This window comes from Hirundo rustica, chromosome 15 (assembly GCF_015227805.2).
Source record: "Hirundo rustica isolate bHirRus1 chromosome 15, bHirRus1.pri.v3, whole genome shotgun sequence".
Taxonomy (NCBI): domain Eukaryota; kingdom Metazoa; phylum Chordata; class Aves; order Passeriformes; family Hirundinidae; genus Hirundo; species Hirundo rustica.
The window spans coordinates 12,913,648-12,935,363 of NC_053464.1; the positions used below are offsets into that span (position 1 = coordinate 12,913,648).

At 42.5% G+C, this 21,716-nt stretch overlaps 1 protein-coding gene across 1 annotated transcript in view; it reads left to right on the forward strand.

Moving 5' to 3' along the window:
* The window catches only part of FOXK1 (forkhead box K1), a 56,121-nt gene that overhangs the window by 9,040 nt on the left and 25,365 nt on the right, over positions 1–21,716 (forward strand). Inside the window, exon 2 of the mRNA XM_040079264.2 lies at positions 17,368–17,565. Coding sequence (XP_039935198.1) covers positions 17,368–17,565 — 198 coding nt within the window. The remainder of the gene's footprint in view (positions 1–17,367; positions 17,566–21,716) is intronic.

A 21,716-nucleotide genomic window follows, 5' to 3' on the forward strand; every position in this document is an offset into this window, starting at 1 on the left:
AGGAGATTCCTGATTGCTAGTGGCTCAATAAAAGAATTGCTCTCTGTTTTTGGTGTGTGTTTTGTGTAAACAAGGCATATGCAGGCTGGCTGTTGAAAATAGGCACAATTGAGTAGTTTAGACTTGCACATCATTTATTTACAATTGTGTAAAAATCACTGCAAACAGCCACAGAATGAAGTTGGGAAACAGGTTTGTTTTGGTGGATATTGATTCTGAGACTGACCAGGTTTGTTTTGGTGGATATTGATTCTGAATCTGAGGTCTCTTGTCACCATGTGGGTGCATCCTCTTCTCCAAGAAGCTACAGTTTCTTCTCCTTTCTTCCTGCTTTGTTCTCCATTGCAAGAATGAGAATTCCTTATAAAAAAACCTATAGCAGAAAACGGCCAGAATTCTGTTTCCCAAAAAGCTGATACTGCAAACTATGTAGTTCATATAAATCTTCCAGGTAAAGGTACATCCCTTAAAGTAAAATGTTCCCTAATTCTGTATATTCGCCTGAAGCAAAGGAAAGGGAGCATTAAACCATGCCAGTAATATGACAAGATAACTCTCTAAAATGTCCCTGATTTAAAAATAATGAAACCACTGGCGTGACAACTTCCATGTATGCTGTGTTTTGCAAGAGTCATTGTCACTTCTGTTGGTTAAACTCTTTTCAAGGATTAAAGCCCTCAGCACAGTTGTATATACTGGCAGGATTTAAAACACGTTAGAAATCTTGTGATTGTTTTTTATTGTTTGCAATCTTAACCACGTCCTGCTAGGTGGTCTTCCACAAGCCAATTCAGTACACCATCATCTGAATCATAGTAAAGTTAATCTCTTTTTTAGTAGGAGGGAAGGTTGTGCCTGGGATTCTGTTTTAGCCTTTATTTTAAATGTCAGTATTTGGAAGGATGCAGGTGGATGCCACTTTGTAGACGCTTGTGTAAGAGGCTCTCTGTTGCCCCAAATGTTTATTTGGCTCTGAGTCTAGAAGTTGTCAGCTTTTAAAACATTTAAACTACCCTCAGAGCTGTTTTAAAACAGTAATCCTGGCTTCCTCTACTGGGTATTGAATGGATTGTGAAATGTCTTCAGAGGGAGTGGAATGGACTTATGTGAACGTTTTGCAAAGTTTTAACTCCATATGGGTAGTTTTTTATACTGTACATAAATAGTGCATTAGCTTTTCCAAATCACTTTCTAAATGAACTGAGCCAGCCTCAAAGGAAAATACATCATAGTCATGTTCTGCGTGTTAGAGCCCTCTTAGAGAGTCTGATTGAATTCAGAGGTTAGTACCATCCCACACACAGGCTTTTTCTGGCATACATATGTGGAAATTAGGGTTTTTTTCCTGAGCTTTACTGAGGTGATTTTGTTTTGCACAGCCTTTCCTAATGTCTTTATAGGTAGTTCCCTGGCTTTGGAAGGGTGAGTCTGCTAAATGACTTGTGTGAGACCTTTCAAGGTATTGGGCTGACTACTTGAAAGCAAACCCTACTATGATGAATGGCCCATTAGAAGAAAGTTGATGGCATTGTAAATGAGATTTTACATGAGAATCAAACCGCTCTAGTGTATCCAGCAAAGATGCTGAAACAAGTGCCTCTCTCTGAAAAGGTTATTAGGAGATTTTATGAACTGCTATTTTCAAATGGTTAGTTTCCGCTTATTCTCCAGGGTACAAAAATTTCCCAAGAGTCTGGGTACTTGTAGTAATAAAGGACGAGTCTTCTCGAGGAAATGAGAGTTAGGATGAAAATGGGAGTAGAATTGAAGTTGCTGCTTGCCTGTGGCAGCAGTGGCCAGACTTGTGTGGTGAAAGGGGCAGGACCTGCAGCCAGCCGAAAGTTCCATGGCAGTAAAGCAAAGATTTAAAATTCTTAGTATTGAGTGAGGTATGGAAATGAATAACCAGTGCTTCTTGTAGAGGCCAACTGTGGCCCTGCAGTTAGTTGCATACTGTCAGTACATATTTAATTCTTGGTGTACTGTTTAATTTCTTATTGAAAACAGAACTCTGCGTAGAAGCTGGTATAGGGAAGTTCCTCAGCGTGGGTGCAGGTGGGGCTTTTTTTTTGGCACTGAGGTAGGTGTTAATTGTGGTTTATGATTGAGGGGGAAACATAGTTGAGTGTTTCTGCCAAGATGAGCAAAGAAGGAAAATAGTTAATATTGACCTTTTTCATTTTAACCAAGATCAGTGGGACCAGCAGAGGTTTGGAAAGCCTCTCAGAAGGGCTCTTGAATTTCACAGAAGCAGGGAAGGAATGAGAGGTGGTGGCAGAGGCTGAGTCACTTCTTGTGGTCTCTGCTGTGGTGGAATGGAAGCCAGACTTAGACTCTTATCTTAAGGTTTATCTTGGAGCAGGGAAAAATTGAGTGTGAATGGGTGCTAGGCAGCCTGCATCAGAAAATGGGTAAATGTGTGTGTATTCCAGAGCTGGTGCTGAGCGTTTCTGTGACATCTCTGAAAAGCAATGTCAGACTCACTCCCTGGTGCCGGCAGAGTAGCCACAGTCCAGGAGTCTTGAAGCAGCCAGGGGCTACGTCTTGTCATTGGGATTGGGAGTTGTGGTTTGGCAGTGCTCCCTTAGGACTGGAGAAAGTGGGAAATGAGAAATCCTACAGGAAGGTGAGACATGTCAGGCCTCTGAGCCCTCGCAAGGGCTGAGCAAAGCGTCCTCCAGGACTATGCAGTGTCTGCCATTTCAGCCTTCCAGTGTAGAATTTGATGTCTGAGGAAGGATCGATGCAGGACGAGGTGGCCAGAGCAGAACACAGAATTAAATGTCATCCTGCATTGTTTCATAAGAGTTGCCTTTCATTGTCCACTTGAATTAACTTAGTGGGACAGCAAGTTACTGTGAGGGTGGATGGATTAACCTTGTTTATCACTGTACTGTATTTTTCCAATACCATAAAACTTTGGCTGCTATCAAGCACACACTTGAAGTATATTTATCTCCACTGAGTGCTTTTCTCTTTGAAAGTTCTGTTCCACTCCATAGTTCTGCCAGTTTGAGCTGTACTTCAGCTTTGTTTAATGGCTGTTATCTGGTAGGGTTGGGATTTTGTTTTGGTTTGGCATCTTTCCTTTAAAACATTGCATTGGGATCTAAAATGAAGCTGCTTTAGAACGGAACACTCAGAGTTGATATTTATTTATTTATTTTTACCAGTGTTGTTAGAATGACAACCATATAAACAAAGCTCTGTGTCCTCTGAACAAGCCCCAAACTTGTGGGAATGCAGAGTCCTCCAGGGCTTTGTGGAGATACTGCCTTAAGACACATCTTAGCTCTCAGTCAAAGCAGGAGTGACAAGTGTGATGTTGATTCTTCCAGGACAGACGCTGGCTGAACAGGAATGAAATCCCCACTTTCTTCCGGCCTGTTTTACAGAGATCTAGTAATGACTAGAAGTTGTTCAGAAGTGTTTGAAGTGTAGAGCTACTTACTCTGTCACCTGGTCTAAACAGCTACCCAACCCCATGATAAACGTGGTTAAAATCCCTGGAGAGATCCTGTAAGCCCTAAATATGTGTTTACCACGTGAGTCAGGTGGGCTGCACTTACAGAGAGAAACAATTGATCCTGCTGCCCCTGTGTTGATCTTGGTGGCTCTAGCATGTGTGGTAAGCAGGAGAGGAGTTAATTTTAGCTTGATTAGCAACACAGAAGGGAATCAAGATGACTGTTGTAAATGGCAGCGGGATGAGATCAATGAGGGTAGTTTATTTCCATGCATCTGAGTGGGTGTTCTAAGCAATTTAATTTTTCTTTTTTGTTTGTTTTTAAGAGAACCAAGAATGCTAATGCATTTAATCCTTGAAATCCTTTTGTGGCTGCAGTCCTGGATACTTCAATGTTGTTGCACGGTCGTTGCTTTAAATGAACACCAGCTGCTTGTGTGCTGTTCCCCAGCAGTTCTTTGTTTCTCTGCTCTCTGTTACCTGGCTCAGCAGCAAGTGGCAAGTGATTCTCAGTACTGCACTCTCCGTTTTTTCTCCTACTCACCTTTGTTTATATTCTGCAGCATGTTCCCAACTGTTTATGATTAAACATTGCTCAAACAGCCAGGTTAAGATTTATTGACACAAAGGAGGCTGGGAGGAGGGAGTGGCTGGCCGGTCATCTGTGTCTACTTGCAGCTGATAGTGCTGTTATTGACGATGTCCACGTGTCTGTGCAGTGGCCATGGTGAGTCCCAGAGGCTGCTGTCCAAAAACACTGGTGAGGCACTGATCCCTGGCAGCACAGCCTTTTTCCCTTTGTGTGACACAGTAAAAGCGCGAGCGAGGCAGTTTGTGTAGGTGATGCACTCCTTTCTCTTCAGCTTGGCATTCTGGAAACATCCCACGGCTCTTGAGGAGGGGATCTCTATTTTTCTCTCGGTGGGAGAAGCTTGCTGATCTCCACGGAGAGAAATCAGGATTTGAAACATGCTAAAGGGGTTGTGACCTACAGGAGTTTTGAGCGGTGATCTTTCTAAAAAGACATCTTGAAAAACAGGGCTGTTACATGGAATGCAAAAAAGTTCAAAATAGAAGATTGGAAAGTGAGCACTATTTAAATTAAAATAAAGAAATGTTAGAGTTAAAAAGAGACTGAGTTCATTAAAAGAACAAAAACAATTTGCTTCCTGGCCCCTCTTAGCTATGTACAAACCAATTAACTATTTAGCCTTTAGAGTGTCTATAGGTAGCATGTTAAGTTTTCAAGTCACGGATACAGATAATTTTCAAGTTTTAGGGAAAAAAAATAAAATGCAATATTGACAGTATACTAAAAAAATAACAGATTGATCAGCCTAACATGGAAAGGGATTTTTGCTCTTAGATTTGATGATACGAGTGAGGTACACACACGTGTTGCACGTAATTTACGTTTTCTCTTAAGATCAAATATTTCTTGGCTGGTGCAGAAATGGTTAAGATAGGATCTAGACCTCCACAGGCTGGAATACCTGATTAGAGCAGCCATGGTGCACAGGCTGTTGTGTGTTATATAGAGTCTCTTACCTCTCCTTATTTTTATGTATACAACCACACACACAACAAAATAACATAATAGGCTTGCTGTGTGTTACAGATGGTATCAGGCATCTGCAGTGCTGATAGTGAAACTTTCTGGAGCTGGCAGCCAACTTCATTTAAATAAAAGCCTTGTCTGTTCTTTGTGCCAGCCCACTTCTTCGGTGGCAAACTTTCATATCAGGTTTTTGATGTCAGGCCACTCGTTCTGACACATAAAACACCTCCCTGTTCCCAAGCTTCAAAATAAACAGCAGCTTTATGCTTAATTTTAGCCTTTAAGGACATCTTTACTAAATGTTCTCTGCAGGTCTGTTAACACCCCTGGGAATGCAACTGCAGGGCTTTTCAGCATGGAAAAGCTGAAAGGCAGAATAAATGAGAGAGTGGAATTGTCTGGCAGAGTGTGGTGCTGGGTGAAGATGTGGTTTGCCATATGACACACAGAAAAAAGTTCACTGTAACTTAACTGTGCTCTGAGACATGAAGTTGTTTATAGTAAGGACTAGACAGCAGAACAGAGCAGCTTCTGTAACGCTGTGGTGGAAGTGGGGCCAGAATTCACCCTGGGGAGCTTTTAATGAAAAAAAAACCCAAACAAAACCCCTACCCAATATTGATCAAAAGGTAGATGTCAGTGATGCAGATTAATTTATATTGATGTAAAACGGCATCTGATTTTTGTGGGTGTAGGCAAGACCTTCTAAGACCTTGCCTTAGAAGCATTTAGCACCTTGGCAGGCTTGGCTTAGATCTTCACTGGCTGCACTCCATGAGATCTGCCCTGCGTGCTGCTGACCTGCAGCGTGCTGGTGTGCAAAGGAATTGGAGCACTTGGGAAGGGAGCAGGAATTTGTCTTCTGATAGCCAGCCCTGTGCCCAGCGCTCCTGGTTTGGGATGAATGGCATATTTTGAAGCTGACTCCAATGTTTTGAAATGTGAAGCTGAAGGAGGTACAATTACAGCACCACCTCTTTGTTTCTCTCTGCCCGGTGGATGGGCACCCAATAACAATCGTGTTGTCATGAGTATTTAAGAGGTGGCTTTTTTGTCTCTGTTCAACAGAGGCCCTTTACCTTAATGGTGTTTTTTATAAAAGCCTATTAATTATATTCTTCTGATTATACCAAAGCTTGCTTTCTGACATCATCTTGCTTATCATTTGTCTGGAAATAATTATCAAGATTTTTTTGGATCAGTTTTAATATAAGGTTTAGTAGTGGAAGCTTTTTATGTTTTAAATGGGTGAATTAATCCCTAGTCAGGTGTGGATTGAGTTTGTAAATAACTGGTGACAGTGATGGTATTTTGAGACTCGCCGTCAGGGGGGTTTTGCAGGCAAAAAGGTGAATGAACAGACACTTAGAGCTGGCTTATAGTTGCTGAAAAACTTTGAGAAAGGTCATTTTTGAAAATGCACATTCCTGAGCATTTGCACTTTGATGGCTCTCTGGAGGGGATTGGAGCAGCTTCTGGTAGGGGTTTTTTTGGCATTGGACTGAGTAGGATTATTAAAAGATGTGTCCAGCCAAGCAGGGGATAGTAGAATCTGGAGAAGACCTGTTGATAATGTTAATTGTCCAGGCGGGGTGGCAACTTCAGAGGGAGCCTCCTGCTATTCCTGCTGGCTCTCCATTAGCAGATGGAAACATCCTTCTCAGCAGTTTTGGCAGTTTCTGCCCTGTTCTTCTGTGAGCTGCTATTTTGACACTCCATGAATTTATTCCCTGACCTTGTTGCAGTGTTTCATTACACTGAAAAAGTGGCACCTATATCTTACCTGGTTTGCTCTTTTTTTCTCTTTTCTGCACTGTTTTACTCAAAGGGAAGAATCTGAAAGTGAAGCTGCACTTGATGTCTCAAATAATTTTCAAAGGGTGAAATCAGAACATTATTAAGGAGATGTAAGGAATGTAAAATAAAGACATGTATACAAAAATACAGCTCTTGATTCTTCACTGCTAATTCTCCAGTGTGAACTAGCCTTCAATGTCCGCACTTGAATGAAAAATTAACTCAATTTATCCATTTGTTCTCTGACAGCAATTAAAAGGATTGCTAAGAACAATAAGGAATTGTGAGGAAGATGTGTGAAACAGGATTACTGTTGAAGTTTCAGAGCATGATATGTATAGTGCAAACCCTCCTGAAGGTTTTACTTTTAGCATCCATGTGTTGGAGCCTAAAACCAAAATGCTTGTCTTCTTTTGTGTGCTTTTAAAGGTGATATATGAACCAAACCAGCATTTTGTAGCTCTTTGGGTTGGGCTTCTGGGATCTCTTTTCCTTTTTAGCCTATCAGCCTGGGGGTGTTTATTCTCCTTCCCCACCACCACCTGTTTGGCTGAGTTTCACTCGCTGCCTTTTCCTGGGATGGGCAGTGGCTGAGAGCTTGCTGCTCTCAGTGCACGGAGGGGGGATGTCTGCAAGGACTGAGGGATCACTAATATTTTAGTACATCCGTGTGTGCCTGCTGCTGGCAGGGAGAAGAATCCCGGAAGTTTGGCCAAACTTTGCCGTGAACGTTGCTGTCTTCAAAAGGAGTTTTGCTAAAATACCTACTTGAAAATCTGCCTCTCTGTGGAAGTGTTTCTCAATTTGTTTGAACCTTGATGAAATAGCATAGAGGGAAGCCCTGTGCAACTGTGCTCAATAGCAACATTCATAACAGCTAATTTACTTGGTGCTTTTAAGAGATGTAACTATTCATAAGTTGTGGTTTTGCCTGATGCTGCTGGTAGTATTTGTTTTAAGTAGATACACTTGCCTGCACACGCTCTTTGCCCATCTGAAATCTTGTCTGGCTGTGTTGGAAACCTCGTTTTAAGCTTGGTGATCTGCAGTGTTAGGCAAATCCCAGTGTAACCTGGGTGCCTTCTCATTAAGGGAAAAAGTCCTTTGTCGTGCATACAATTCCAGCTAGAGAGTAACAAGGAGCATAAAGAAAAGGTCTTGTCTGTTACCAAGAAATGGCAATTTTGAATTTTCCTGAGGCATTGTCCTTGTTCAGCCATCTTTACTGCACTTGCTTTCTCAAGGCCGTTCAGTGAATAAGCTCAGGAAGCACAAAGGTACTAAAAACATTGATTTTGCAGCGTGCAGAGCCTGTGGATCCCATCTGAGCTAAACACAAACCCAATTCTGCTCCTGCAGATGGGCCCTGCCAGTTGCCATGGGAGGATTGCCATGGGTACATGGCCACGGGAAGCTCCTGTTGGAATGCAGAAATATTTTTGGTCTTTTGTTTTGTCCCCTTGTACACAGCTGAGTGATTTGGGTTTTGAAACAATTAGGCTGAATTTTTAATAAATGGTGACTTCTCTGATTCAGGAAGTTTTGAAAATTTCCAGCCTGAGAGTATCAGCATGTGGCTGATGTGATTTGCCTGATAAAGACCAGAGCTCTTCTCAAAATGAATGAATTGCAGTTTGTTTTCTGAAAGGAGAATGCAGTCTTTGGATCATGTGATGCTTGAATCTGAGTCTGTGGTTACATGCTTCGTCTTTTTTATAGTCTATTACAAATCTGCAACATTTTTGCTGGTACCTTCTTCTCTCCTTTTTCTGCTTGATATTTTTTTCCCTTCCACCTTCTCTGTGTTGGTGATGCCATCTGGAAAGCAAGCTAAGGGATCTGATCTGCCTGGCAACTTAGTCCCAACAAAAAAGGAGATGAATAATTATTCCAGCGACCTCGTTTGCCTTGGTGTGCAGAGGTTTGGGTGGTACTGTTGGCATGAGGGTGATACTGAGAGGGAATGGCAGAAGAGAAGGAATGGTGGTGAAGGAAATGCCTCTTACAGCAGAGAATCAGATTTAGATTGTGTTAAAACAAATCTACATGAGATTTAGTGACACAATTGATATCTCTTTGGGGAGATTATTTTTAAGGCAGACGAAACCAGTGAGCCATCCACGTGAGACACAGAATTTTACCCGGTTTCCCATTACTCATCCAAGCAAGTCCGAGAAAGATGAGGATTTCCAGCTAACTCAGATGCATTTCCCGGGAAGGACAAAAAATCCTTCCAGTAATCTGGAATTACAGGGTAGTCAATAATAATTCTACTGGATCGGGTATGAGGAGATCCTGATGACTTCAGTGCGAGTTTGCCTTTACTAAAACTGGATTTACATCATTTCTAGTATAGGAGAAATACCTAAGGCATGGGTAATGCCAGGGACCCCAGAACACTGATTTTCAGCTACTGATACATCTGGTGGATGGAAATAGTTGCTGGAACTTTTTCTGGAAGAAGTTCCCTACAGAAGAAAATTTAAATTCATGAAACAGAAGTAAGACCACTGTCTTTTGAATTGAACTAATTATTTCAAACATGAGCTCACTCACATATTCACACAGGCAGTTCTGGTTCAGTCTTGGCTGACAGATGAACTCCTTTGTGTGTCTGCAGTGTTAAGCACGACAGCATATATTAAATACAGTGAGTGTGCTACAAAGCATGCAAGGCAAGTGATCTGTGAGCTCAGGGTAGCTCTGAGGTTAGGAACCAGTCCTCCAGATCTAAACTCATGTGGTGACTTACAGAATAATTATGACCAAACATTACAATGGGTTGCTCTGTCATTGGAGCAGTGGGGGAGATCTCTGTAGTCCTTTATTTGCAGATGATCTCAGTACTTCTTAAATCTAGTTTTCTGTCAGTTATGTTACAAAGAGTAACAGTGATTTTTTTCTAGCTTTTCCTCTCACTGAACAATAGTGGATAATACCAGAGGCGTTTTTGCAGGCAGCTCTGCGGTTTATTTCCTTGTCCTGCTGCTGTTTGGCCAAGTGCGTGTCTTGCTTTTCTTCAGATTAAGTTGATTCATTACAGGAAGAACAAATGTGGTTTCTGGACTTCACCATTTACTTGCAGACCCTTTGCTTATCTCTTCATGTATACAACAAACGATTTTCCCAGCCAGGAGGTGTTTCTCTGTGTGTTTCATAAAGGACTTTACGGGTAGGTCTTCAGTAGGATTTCTGTGCTAAAACTGCTCAGAGCAGTAGAGCAGTTGAAAGGGAAATAACAAATGCTGAAAACTCTTTACTTTTAGACTGCAGTAATCTTCAAAATGAACCAAGCGCTCTTAAAACTGTGGAATGTGTCCTGTAGCCAATAGAGATGTGTAAGGAAAAGCATTATAGTGACTCTTAAACTACCGTGGTGATAGGCACATGCTTGTTTTGTGATGTGTATTTAGACTAAAAGGAATTAAACGTATCTGTTTTCTTTTCTCCAGAACTCTGTGTAGCCTCAGTGCAATTAACTCTTTTTTTTTGAATGGAGATAGCACGACCCAAGTGGATGATATAACTGGTTTCTTATTGGTATTGCTTACTGAGTGCTATTTAGGGGAAAAAATTGTAGGGTAGGGAGTGGAACAGGAAATGTTGGATGACTTTATTATTATTATTATTTTATTGCAAAGGAGGGGTGAATAGTACCTAATCTCCGGAGACAGCTTTCAGAGTTTGTTGTATGGTTTTATGACAATCATTCAAACTAATATTCATTTGAATTCACTTGTGATTGAAAGGTGGTTTTTGTACTTGTGCTTTTGCCCACCTTGCTGCTTCAGACAGCTTAGTCCCAGCAATCAAAAACATAATCATTTTGAGCAAAATACTTGTGTTGATTATTCCCATTGGGAAATAAAGGTCGGGTTTCTTTTTGTGAAGGTAGAGAACATTGATTTGGTTATTTTAGTGGCTGAAATGGGAGACATCCTTCTCAATATTTTGCAGTTGAAGTGTTTTGTTTTGTACTAAGTGATGCATTGAGGTTTTGTGCTGTTGAAAAGCTGAAATTCTGAAAAGCGCTGCTGTCCCTGGGCAGAATGCAGCATCACAAAGCAACAAGTCTTGGTCAATAAATACTCCCAGCTCAGTTGTTGCAGAGGTCACACCAATTCTCAGAGCCTTGTTATTGAAGAAATTAGAATCTCAGGTAGTTCTTGTCTCACTTTGCTTATCTCTTTGTGGGCAGACCTTCAGGGCTCAGATACATGTTTAGGTAAGTGAAGCCAACTGTTATCTTTTTCTAACCAAATTTAGTTTCATTTTTGGTGCACAGGTGCTTAAACTTTCCCAGTGAGCCTTTTATGTTGTCCAAGGCACGTCCTTTCACACTGCTTCAAAGGGTTTTGTGAATAGGGAGTGGATTTAGGATTTTCATAGATGCAGGCTCGTGGTTCTTTACTTAGCTGGTTACAGGAGGTAATTGGGCACTTTTCTGTACAGCACCTGCACATTGATTGTAGCCTGAAATTTTGGTATTTATGGTGCACATTCATTGAAAGGATGACAAGTATCCGTCTTGCCTTCCAGCAGAATTATGTCAGGTATCTTGAAATAGCTGGTAAAGGTAAGAGCCTGACAGAGATGAGTGACAGCAAATTCTCACTTGTGCTGAGAAATGCAACGTGATTTGGGAAATTTCGTGTGTGGAAATAATACTGTATTCTTTGGGGTGAGCTGTGTGTAATTGGCACAAAACAAATGATTTTCAGAGAAATTACAGGGAACAGAGAAACAGCTGTTTCATGGGGGTTGTTTGGAATTTTTTCTCTTTTACAAGGGTTTTTGTGGGCATTCTTGGTCAAACTCCAGCCAGTAATGGCATAGTTCTGTTATCATCAGGACATGCTGCTGTGATTAGAGCTCTGGCTGGCCACCTTTGCTGAATCCAAGGAATTTACTGATTGTAGAGATAACTGCCTCATCCTCAAGAGTTGGACTACTGTCCTCTCACATCACAGAATCACAGAACTGCTTAGGTTGGAAAGGACCTTAAAGATTATTGAGCCCATCCATTCTCCCAGCACTGCCAGCGGCACCACTGAACCATGTCCCCAGGTGCCACATCCTCAGGTCTTTTAAATCCCACTGGGGAAAGTGATTCCACCACTGCCTTGGGCAGCCTGTTCCAGTGTTTGACAACACTTCAGGTGAAGAAATGGTTCCCAATGTTCAATTTGAAACTCCCTTGGCACAACTTCTTCTTGTCCTGTTTGTTACTTGGGAGCAGAGCCTGACCCCACCCGGGCTGTCCCCTCCTGTCAGGGAGTTGTGCAGAGCCAGAAGGTTCCCCCTGAGCCTCCTCTTCTCCAGGCTGAGCCCCCTTTCCCACCTCCCTCAGCTGCTCCTGGTGCCCCAGACCCTTCCCCAGCTCTGTTCCCTTCCCTGGACACACTCCAGCCCTTCCACGTCCTTCCTGAGTTGAGGGGCACAGAGCTGGACACAGCATTTGAGGTGTGGTCACCACACAGTGGGGCAATCCCTGCCCTGGTCCTGCTGGTCACACCAATGCTGATACAAAGTCAAGAGTGATGGAGGGAAAAGCTTGAGATGCTCAGTGTCAGCAGGGTGTTTACAGTATCTGCATGTTCAAAAAGAAAAGGGGCCCTTTCACTGAGGGGAGTCATGCTTAAGCAGGGTTTTGAATGAAACCTGGGGCCTGTAGTACCATCTAATCCAAACTGTAAAAAGTGATATTTTTAACAGAGCGCTTCCTACAATGTTTCTCGCTCAACTTGCGTCTCAGCACTGTAGCACAGATGCTACTGGTGCAGTTATACCCCCAACATTCAGGAATAACAGGATTTCATAAGTTATGACAAGATAAAATAGACAAAGATGGTACCAACTTGCTGATTAGAGCACATGTGTATTAGTTCCCGCTTACTTTTCTGGTTATTCCTTTTGCATGATGAACTGGAATAATGTTTATATATAACATGATATACTACATTATGTTTATATATATAACATAATATATATAAATATCATTCCAAGTTTTATATCTGCATGTTATATGTATATCTTACATATATGTTTCACCTTGGCTTTCTCATGATTTGTCTTCTTTTGTCATTGTGCTTTTCCTCAGTGTAAATGGAAAAGCATAAATCCAGCACAGTTTCCTGCCTACTTTTAAAATCTTTAAATAGCCTTTTCTTGCTGTCTTGCAGCAGATCTTAGCAGAAGTCATTTGGTGCTAACAGCACTCAGGGTGCTTTAACAAAGAAGTCAGTGACTGTAATAGCTTCTATTGAACCTGGTACTATGTTTTGGCAAATGCATCTCCCTTCCCTTTGCATCTGTGAGTAAAAGGTGCTTTGAGGAGGAGGAAAATGTCTGCTTTTTATAGAGCCACGCAGGGTATGCAGTCATTTTGTTGTGTTTTTTTTTTTCCCTAACCATCTTTCCTGAAGTCTGCTGTAGGGTGACTGTTTATGTAAAGTCTAGTGTTTCCTAGCACTTTATTTTCAGACTTTATGTAGATGAAATGTTTGTGGTCACTGTCACTGGTTCACCACATGAAGGATGCCTAATAGCATGGGAGCTGTGCTGTCAGTGGGAGGAGCTCGCCCAGGAAACTTTTGGAAAAAATCTGTCTTGTGTAAAACAAGCAAACAAAATTGTAGCAACGTCTTATATGTGACTGTAACCATGTGTGGAATGTGCACTCCTTCTCTTCCCCCTGGTCTCCAATGTATATATAGCATGCATTCAGCCACTTGCTGTGAATTCTGTGCACTCCAGCAGGCAGCACGGAGCCAGCAATCCATTTTCTGTGACTCTCTCCTGACTGTAGCCTAAGAAGGCAAGAATTGTTTCTGTGCAGTAGTTTGTGGAGGTTGGGGAGGCTGTTTGTGTGTTTTGAGTTTTAAAACAAACTTTAAAAAAATAAAAAGTAAAAAGCTTTCTATTCTCACTGCCTTGCAAAGCATCCTAGAGAAATTAGAACCCTTTCCCACAAGGAATTGATGGATGTGCCATAATGTAAATGTGATTTCAGTCCATATGATTTCTATGGCCAGGGACTGATGGCAGCACATACCTGTCTGTTAGCAGGTTACTGAGTAAACTCAGCAGATCTGTAACTGAGGCAGGCTCTTCCTGCTGGCAACAAGACCAAAGATTTTGCAGACCATTAATTCATCCATCTGACCAGCTGGAAATTTCAGGGGTGCTTGAAAGAATTGCCTCTTGGGCACCCTTGGAAATACCAGTTAACTTCATTATGCTTTTTATATTGAGTCTAATCTGTGCTTTCAGATTGATCTTTTTCTCATAATGAAAATGTTAAGCAGGAGTAAAAATTGTTATTGCATCTTTGATAGGAATCATGCAACATGGATCAAATAGTATAACTCAGTTTAAATTACCAGAAATACATCCAGTAGTCTTAAGGAATGCATGCTCAGTTCTGCTTGGGTTGTCTGTCTTGTCCTGCTTATCTTCTGTAGAAGTGTAATTCTCGAAGGTGTAAGTCCTGCACTAATGTGCCTCACTCCTAAATAGGACTACCTGATATAATTTAAGTTAATCCGCTTGGTTGGAAAGAGGGTAATTAAGGGAATAATAGAAAATCTTATTAAAGCTGCATTCAGGTTCAGTGTAATGAAAAGTGATCTTCCTGTGACACGATGCTTCCAAAGTCGTGCTTTTCTGATTTCTCACTGACGCGGTTCCCCAGCATTAGGCTGTGTCGATTTGAAGCAGTGGCTTGGGCTGTGCTGGTGCCCCTTTTGCATTGCTGTGGTTGTTGTGATAGAACTGGAACAATAACCTTAATCCCGGGCACCTTCTCACCCCTGAGGGAAGGGAGGAGTTCCGGAGGAATTTACAATCTGCTTTGCATCGCATTTCCATTTCTTGGGTCGCAGGTTTTTACATCAGGAAAAGCACAAATTCAGCTACATTACCCATAGTTTGGCTTTGCAGGCAGTGTCAGTACTGAAGCCAGCACAGAGCAGGACTTTTTAAAGCTGCGAGCACCCTTGCAGATATAAACTCCCTGGTTTTCCTGGGACTGGTTCCTTACAAAATGGCCATGTTTGTGCTAGTTACCATAATCCCTGAAAGCTGATTGTACATCCTGGGTTCTGCTTCAGTGAACTGGGAAGCCTGTCCGTCTAGAAACAAAATCCCAGCAGGCAACAAATGGTTTGCTGGCGTAGTCAGCCCAGGCCAGGCTCAGTTTCCCTCCCCTGGTTGCAGGCTGAGATGGTGGGTAAATCACATGGCTGGATGGGGTGGCTCTGGGGAGGCTCGCAGGGAAAAGCAGCGCTGGATGGGCCTTTTCAGCACATTTACTGCCTTGGTTTAGACCTCACATTTCAGGTTGACTCATGATTTTGGAAAAGTAACAGATTTTCTTGAGATTGCCCGCACTCACAGGGTGATGGTCCAGCCTCTCACTGTGGTTTGGGTGCAGGTGTCACTTTTTATCTAATATTGCTGCAGCATCGCTGAGTGGGGTAGAGTTAAGGGGTTACTTTACCATCACCTCAGAGCAATTTAGGAGATGGGGATCTTGCATTACTGGGTCCTTCTGAAAAGGAATACAAAAGTGGCAGTGGGCTAGACCTCCTTACTGCTCTGAGGCTGCAGTGGGGGGATCTCCTGGCCTCAGCAGTGCTGCAGAACTGCCTCAGGGCTCTGTGCAGTCAGGCCTGTTGATCAGCAGCAGGCTGGGATTGCACTGAACACTGCTGAACAGGGACTGATTTGTCCTTGACTCAGGTGTTGGAAAATGCTGAGCAGTTGGTGTTACAGCAGAAAATTCCATCACTCTGTGACAGGCTCAGCTTTTCCCTGATAAGGGCTTGAGAAATGATGAATCTTTGCTCATACTGGTTTTGCGCCTTAGTCCATGTGATGCTTGTTGCAAATATATGTACTTTGAGCTTTTTCTCTTTAAGCAAATCCATGTAGCAGTACAAAGCTTAAAATCCAGGGCAGTGGCTCAACATCCCTGTTTCAGGTTCATCTCAGGAGGTTGGTGCCTGCTGCTGGCAGACACTGCTGTTTTGAACTGTGCCTTCTTGTTCTGTCTGCAGGGCACCCTGTCTAGAAGGGTTAGATAAACACAATTAGGCTGCATTGCCAGCAATGATGGTCTTATTTAATGCATTAATAAGTGCAGGTGGCAGGACCTCTGAAGTGAATTAAATGCAATGCAAACTCCTGCTGTACTAGCAGAGCCATTGTGAGCCACTGAATGCTGAGCCAGCTCATTTGAGAGATGAGGTGGGAGATGGGAATGAGTTCCCATGCCTGAATGATAATTTTGAGCATTACCTTACAGCACAACCAGCTTGTGCCAAAAAACCAAGTGCAAGTGAGTGTGTTTTAGAGCTGCATTTCTGTCAATAGCGGCACTAAGATAAGGTGGTCACGAAAACAGATAGACTTGTTTGTCACCTTGTTCTGTACCTGGTAGAATTCAATAATGTACTGGTTAAAAGAATTCTGGTCAGCCCACACCAGCACTTACAGTGCTACAACAACACCGCCCAAATCCCTTCCTTTCCTTCTATAGGCAAGATGCTGGAATCCAAAACAATTACTGTGCTCTGCTGGCCTTTCCCACGGTGAAACCTGGTTTTTATTTCCTGCTGCTTTAACCTTAGTATCAGTGAAATGATCCCTGGAAAGCTCGTATTGATTGCACATGATTGTCTAATTAAAGTGCAATAAGAAGAATTGCAGAACGCTCGCTCTTACAGCTCTGTGCTCATTGTAGACACTGTAAATTAGAAAGCTTTCTGTTCAAATATGGAAAATGTCAGTGCTTATTTCCTTTTGAATTTCCAAGCATCTCCTGAAGGCTGCACTTGTAGATGTGTGATTATTTTTTTTTTTCCTAAATAACAATTGGAAAGAAGTGTTACTTAGAGAAGAAATTAGGTCCCACAGGCTTGCAGGGGCCCTGCTCTAAACCTGCTAGCTGTAAAAGGGAGGCACTTCTAAATGAATGTATTTTAATCTGAAACCTGCTAGATGATCCTTTAACTTCATGTGCACAAATATAAATGGGTATCAATTATACAATATATAGAGACTTTAGATAGGGCTCTCGGGTCTTACCCGGAGCCAGTTTGTTGGCTCTGCCTGCACTTCATAGCTGTTTTGCTCCATACTGCTTGTTGTTTGATATTTTCTAGAGAGTTTGATCATCCTGAGATGTGTGCAGTGAGCTAATTAAAAATAGATCCTCACCCTTGATACATTGCAAGAACCCAAGAGTTTGTTGTTACAGGAGTGCATCTTGCTTAGTCACTGATTGAAGACACGGCCTTGAGGAAATCACTGAACTTACTCAAACCTTCAGCTTGCATCTCATCTCTGGATGACCCATGATTCACTGTGATGTATTTTACAGAGATTTATGAATGATCAGTAATTCTGCCCAAGACACTGGGCAGAAAGATCAGTAGAGAATGGTGGACTTCAAATTAATTAATGACGCATCAACTCCATACAAAACCACTTAAACACGTTCAGTATCGTGTCAAACTGACTTTTCCCTTTCTTTCCTTTCCAGATGTACTTTCCGATTCCCTAGCACGGTTATAAAGATCCAGTTCACATCTTTATACCATAAAGAGGAAGTAAAAGAGGAAGCCTCAACACATCCCCTTCGGCCACTTTACCCTCAAATATCACCTCTGAAGATCCACATCCCGGAGCCGGATCTCCGGAGCGTGGTCAGTCCCCTCCCATCCCCCACAGGCACTATCAGGTAAGATGTTAATTCTCAAAAATGTGTTCTCTTACATCAGTCTGCCAGCCCTGTTTTGTCTGATATCCTTGGTGCAAGAAGTGCCCCATTAAAAATAACTAGTTAAATCTCTGATGTTCAAAACGATGGAAGACTGCTAAAAAACGTTATGGTGGCCAGCAGCAGGGCACAAGGGTTTTGTTTAAGAGCTCAGAGGGTTCAAGGGTAAACGTGAGTGTTGGTTTCACACTATAGAGTTACATATAGAGTCTATCTTGGGCAGTGGAATTAGAAATATTTATTGAGAGCTACCTATATGCATGGAGAAAAGAAAGCAGGCATATACTTTCTATCTTAAGACTGCTTGTTTTATTTTTATCTCAGTAATATTCTGTTGTTGCTGGGTGGTGCTGCTGTTATCTGAAGTTAGGGATGAGGGTGGTCATTGGCACGTGGTTTCCTGGGAATGGAAGGAAATGGGGGTAGGATGCTGACCATGTACTGAGGGGCTGTAGCAATCTAAATGTACATCTGGGCGAGTATCCTGTTTTGTAAATTATCTGATCCGTGGATGTGCAGTGGAAATAAACTGAATGTCAAGTCACTCTATGGAATATTTTCCTTCCTTTTCAGCAAAGGGTTGAGATTGCAGAGTTTCAGTGAAATCTTTTAAAGTTAAATCTGTTACTTGAAGTATAATTTTATAAAGTAAAAGAGACTCGTGGTATAGGATGATGTATTAGAATTTTAAAATGTGTGGGTATCAAAATAGCAAGAGTGTGCCTGGTAATAGTAGTAGCCTTTGGGTTTTCTTGTCTGTACATTTGTAAAAAGGTATAATATGCAAATCTCTTCTGACAGCACTAATTCAGTGAGTAGTATTCAAATCTGCACGGCTGAGACTGAGAGTTCAGTGTCACAATGAGGCCAGTTTGGCTTTGCATGATCTGGAGGCTTGTTTGGGTTTTTCCGACCGTCTTACAGAGCTGCACAGATGCGCAGTGCAGATATTCTAGAAAGAGGGGGCTGGAGGTAGCTGTGGTTTTAGTCTTCTGTTCAGGGACTGCTTTTAGTTTATATTTAACCTTCTCTTTTTAGATGAAGCTTGTTGCTGGGAGGGGAGGGGGATGGTTCCTTTGCCAACATATGGTAGTTAGTTTCCATTCAGTCATCTTGTGCAAAGCAGCACAGTGTGGTTTGTGTTACTAACAGAGGCTGTATCTTTTGACTCTGGCGTATGCCTGCAACTGACATTTGATTCCCTGAGAATGTTTCTTTTGCATAAGGAGAAAGTGGAAATGGTAGTGTTGAATTGTGCTCAGCCCCTAACGCAGTGTTTACTGAGGATGATTAATGATTGCATCCGTTTGTCTTGAGCAGAAGCTAATCCAGCCAAGTCTTCAGAAAACCTCAAAAGACATCTGAGGTTTCGCTTGCCGAAGCCCTTTCATTTCCGAGTTCCTCTTACAGAGGAGGGCCTGACACGTTTGTAAACATCCCTGCTCAGCCCCTTCAGCCTTCCCCTCTCCCCCAGCAGGGTCTTGCAGCTCTCCCCTACGGGCCAGGCTTTGGGAAGCGATTTGGGTGTTTCTGCCTAAGAAGGGAATGCTCCTTTGGGAGCATGTAGCTGTGCATTCTGGCCATCTGATTTCCAGGGCAGCTCTCTGCTCTCTTGGTGGCTTCACAGTGCTTGGTGAGGCTGGCACAGTGTCCTCTCCTCCGTCCCAGAGGCAGAGCTGGGAGGGCTGGTGGGGCTCAGCGTGAAACTCAGACCCCTGTCCCACTGCTGGCTTTGGGAGGTGGTTGCTGGGTCCTCCTCCTCCTCCTTCCTCTCCCCCTTCTAGTATTTACTTTCCTAATTTGGTGCGTTTGCCTTGCTCCTCCCTGATTGGCCCATGGAAAATTATTGCAGTTTGGAAATCCTGGGCAGGGTGAAATTTCCTTTTTGGAAAGTGGCTCCTGGCCCACTTTTCCTGCCTCCACCCTGGTGTAGGGCAGGGGCTGTTACCTGCATTCCCCCCACCAGATCCAGCCCTGCCCTCCTGACCCCCAACCCTGCTCTGCCTCCCTGTTTACACTGCAGCTTGCTTCCCTGCAGGTTCTCCCCTGCAAGCTCCTGGGTTTTTTCCAGCCTATTTATTTTCTCTCTGCAAAGTGCAGTGCCTAGAGAGGGAATGAGCTTTAGTTAAACAAAACCAAACCTGCCACCCTCAGCAGCTTTGCAAAGCAAGAATCCTGCTTATTCCTGGGGAGAAATGTGCTCACTGTTTTCTCAGCTAGGTGTTTTGTCTCCAGGAGGGGCTCTGTGTGGATGTGTTTTAAATGCTGTTGTACAGCTGTAAGGGAAAATGTTGGTTGGCAGCATGCTGTGAGGGTTACAAACAGGCATGGATTATTTCTTCCTGCTTTGAGTTCAAAACTCCTTTTCAAAAAAAAATCAGACTTGCACATTCCAGAAAGGAAAAGGCCACTGTGGTTGTAAGAACTCAGTAGAAGCAGCCTGCCATTTTACACAACATATGATAGGGCAGAGTAGCACCAAATCGCTCCTCAGTAGGTTCAAGGCATTAAAAAGCTCTGTGAAAATCATATAGGGTTTGGTTGAATTCAGCTCTACTTTTCAGGAGATAAAACTGAGTCAGAATTTCAGGAGTTAAGGAAGCGTCTGTCAGTACATGGCTTTAAGCTTTTGCACCTTGAATTTGGGGGATCCTCTTTGAATGACAGTGGTTCCAGAAAGCTTCTCACCTATGTTGCAAACACCTTTTGCCTGATTTTCTGGTAAATGCACAGTATCTCCATGTGTGTGACTGTGTTGCAACCCAGTCCACAGAGTGGCTTGTGCTTGGATTATTGTCAGATCTATAGGGACAAGGTGTGATGCAGGACTCTCTTCCTGGTCTCAAAGTCTTCCTGAGTTGGAGTTTAGATTTACAGTATTTAGTTTCCTTTTTACTATAGTCCAGTCATTGTTAATGGCCCTGTAACAGTAACTTAACTCAGTTTACCAAATAACATCTCTCTCTGCAGCCTTGCCCCTCAGAGCTGGGGTGGTTTTAATATTTATGAAAATTAAATTCTTTCTTTGTACTTGCTTCCCTATTCTAAACAGCAATTATGTTCTCAGTGGGAGATATATATAGATATATACATACACACTACAATAGAGAAATACTAGGTGTCCTACTGTGGAGGTCGGTATTATTATTCATATTTTACAACTGCTACTTCTAGCTTATCTCTGCACTAGAATAACTTCGGGCTTGAACATTTTGTCTTGTACTTGTTTGGGTTTTTTCACAGAAGGGGCATGGATTCTTAGCTCACAAACACAGTCTTTATCGATAAAAAAATTTTTCTGACATGTAGGAGTAAGAGTCCTTAGGGCCCTGTGAGAACCACTGCTTGAAAAGTACCTGGTGAGGTTCAGTGTTAACAGCTAAACTGTTAAAAATATTTGTGTGTGAACCCGAATTTGTATTTTAACTGTTAGTACTTAATGTGCTTGCCCGTGTTTGGCTGTTACTAGAAGGGTTGGTAACTAGTTTACAATGTATTTAATAGTATGAATAATGAAAGATCAACTTCTTTTGTTCTATAAGCTTGATTAGTAAACCAGGTGTGAGCTGAATTGCTTGGTTTCACATGGTCCTTTTTTCACTGAGAGAAATGACTTCAGTAACACATTGCATGCTCTGATAGTGGATTATTCAGAGGTAGCTGCAATTATCTTGACTTAGCCACCAACTTGTTTTGTGGCCTTTAACAGGTCATTTAAATTCATTGTCTGATTTTTATGCATGCATAGTGTAATTACTACTTCACAAGCATGTGTAGTAGATAAATTATGTATTGAGCTTTTATTCCATAAAGCATGACAAAGAGCGTGTGTGAGCCATGTTCCAGCAGACCTGCAAATGCTGGCTCTGCTTTGATCCAGACTTGGCTGGGAAAAAGGGGGAGGCTTTTTATAGGCTCTAGGATAGCCATGCAGTGCTGTTTCACAACCCTTGGGATTTACTCTGCTCTTGCACATTTACTCTGAAGGTGTGTAGGGGGAAGCTGAATGAAGCCTGGCTTCGGTGGATGCATTCACTCACTGGAGCAGGATGCATAAATATTCCCTGCTCCATTTCATTCAGGCTTTGCCTCTTCCCAGAGCACTGTGAGCC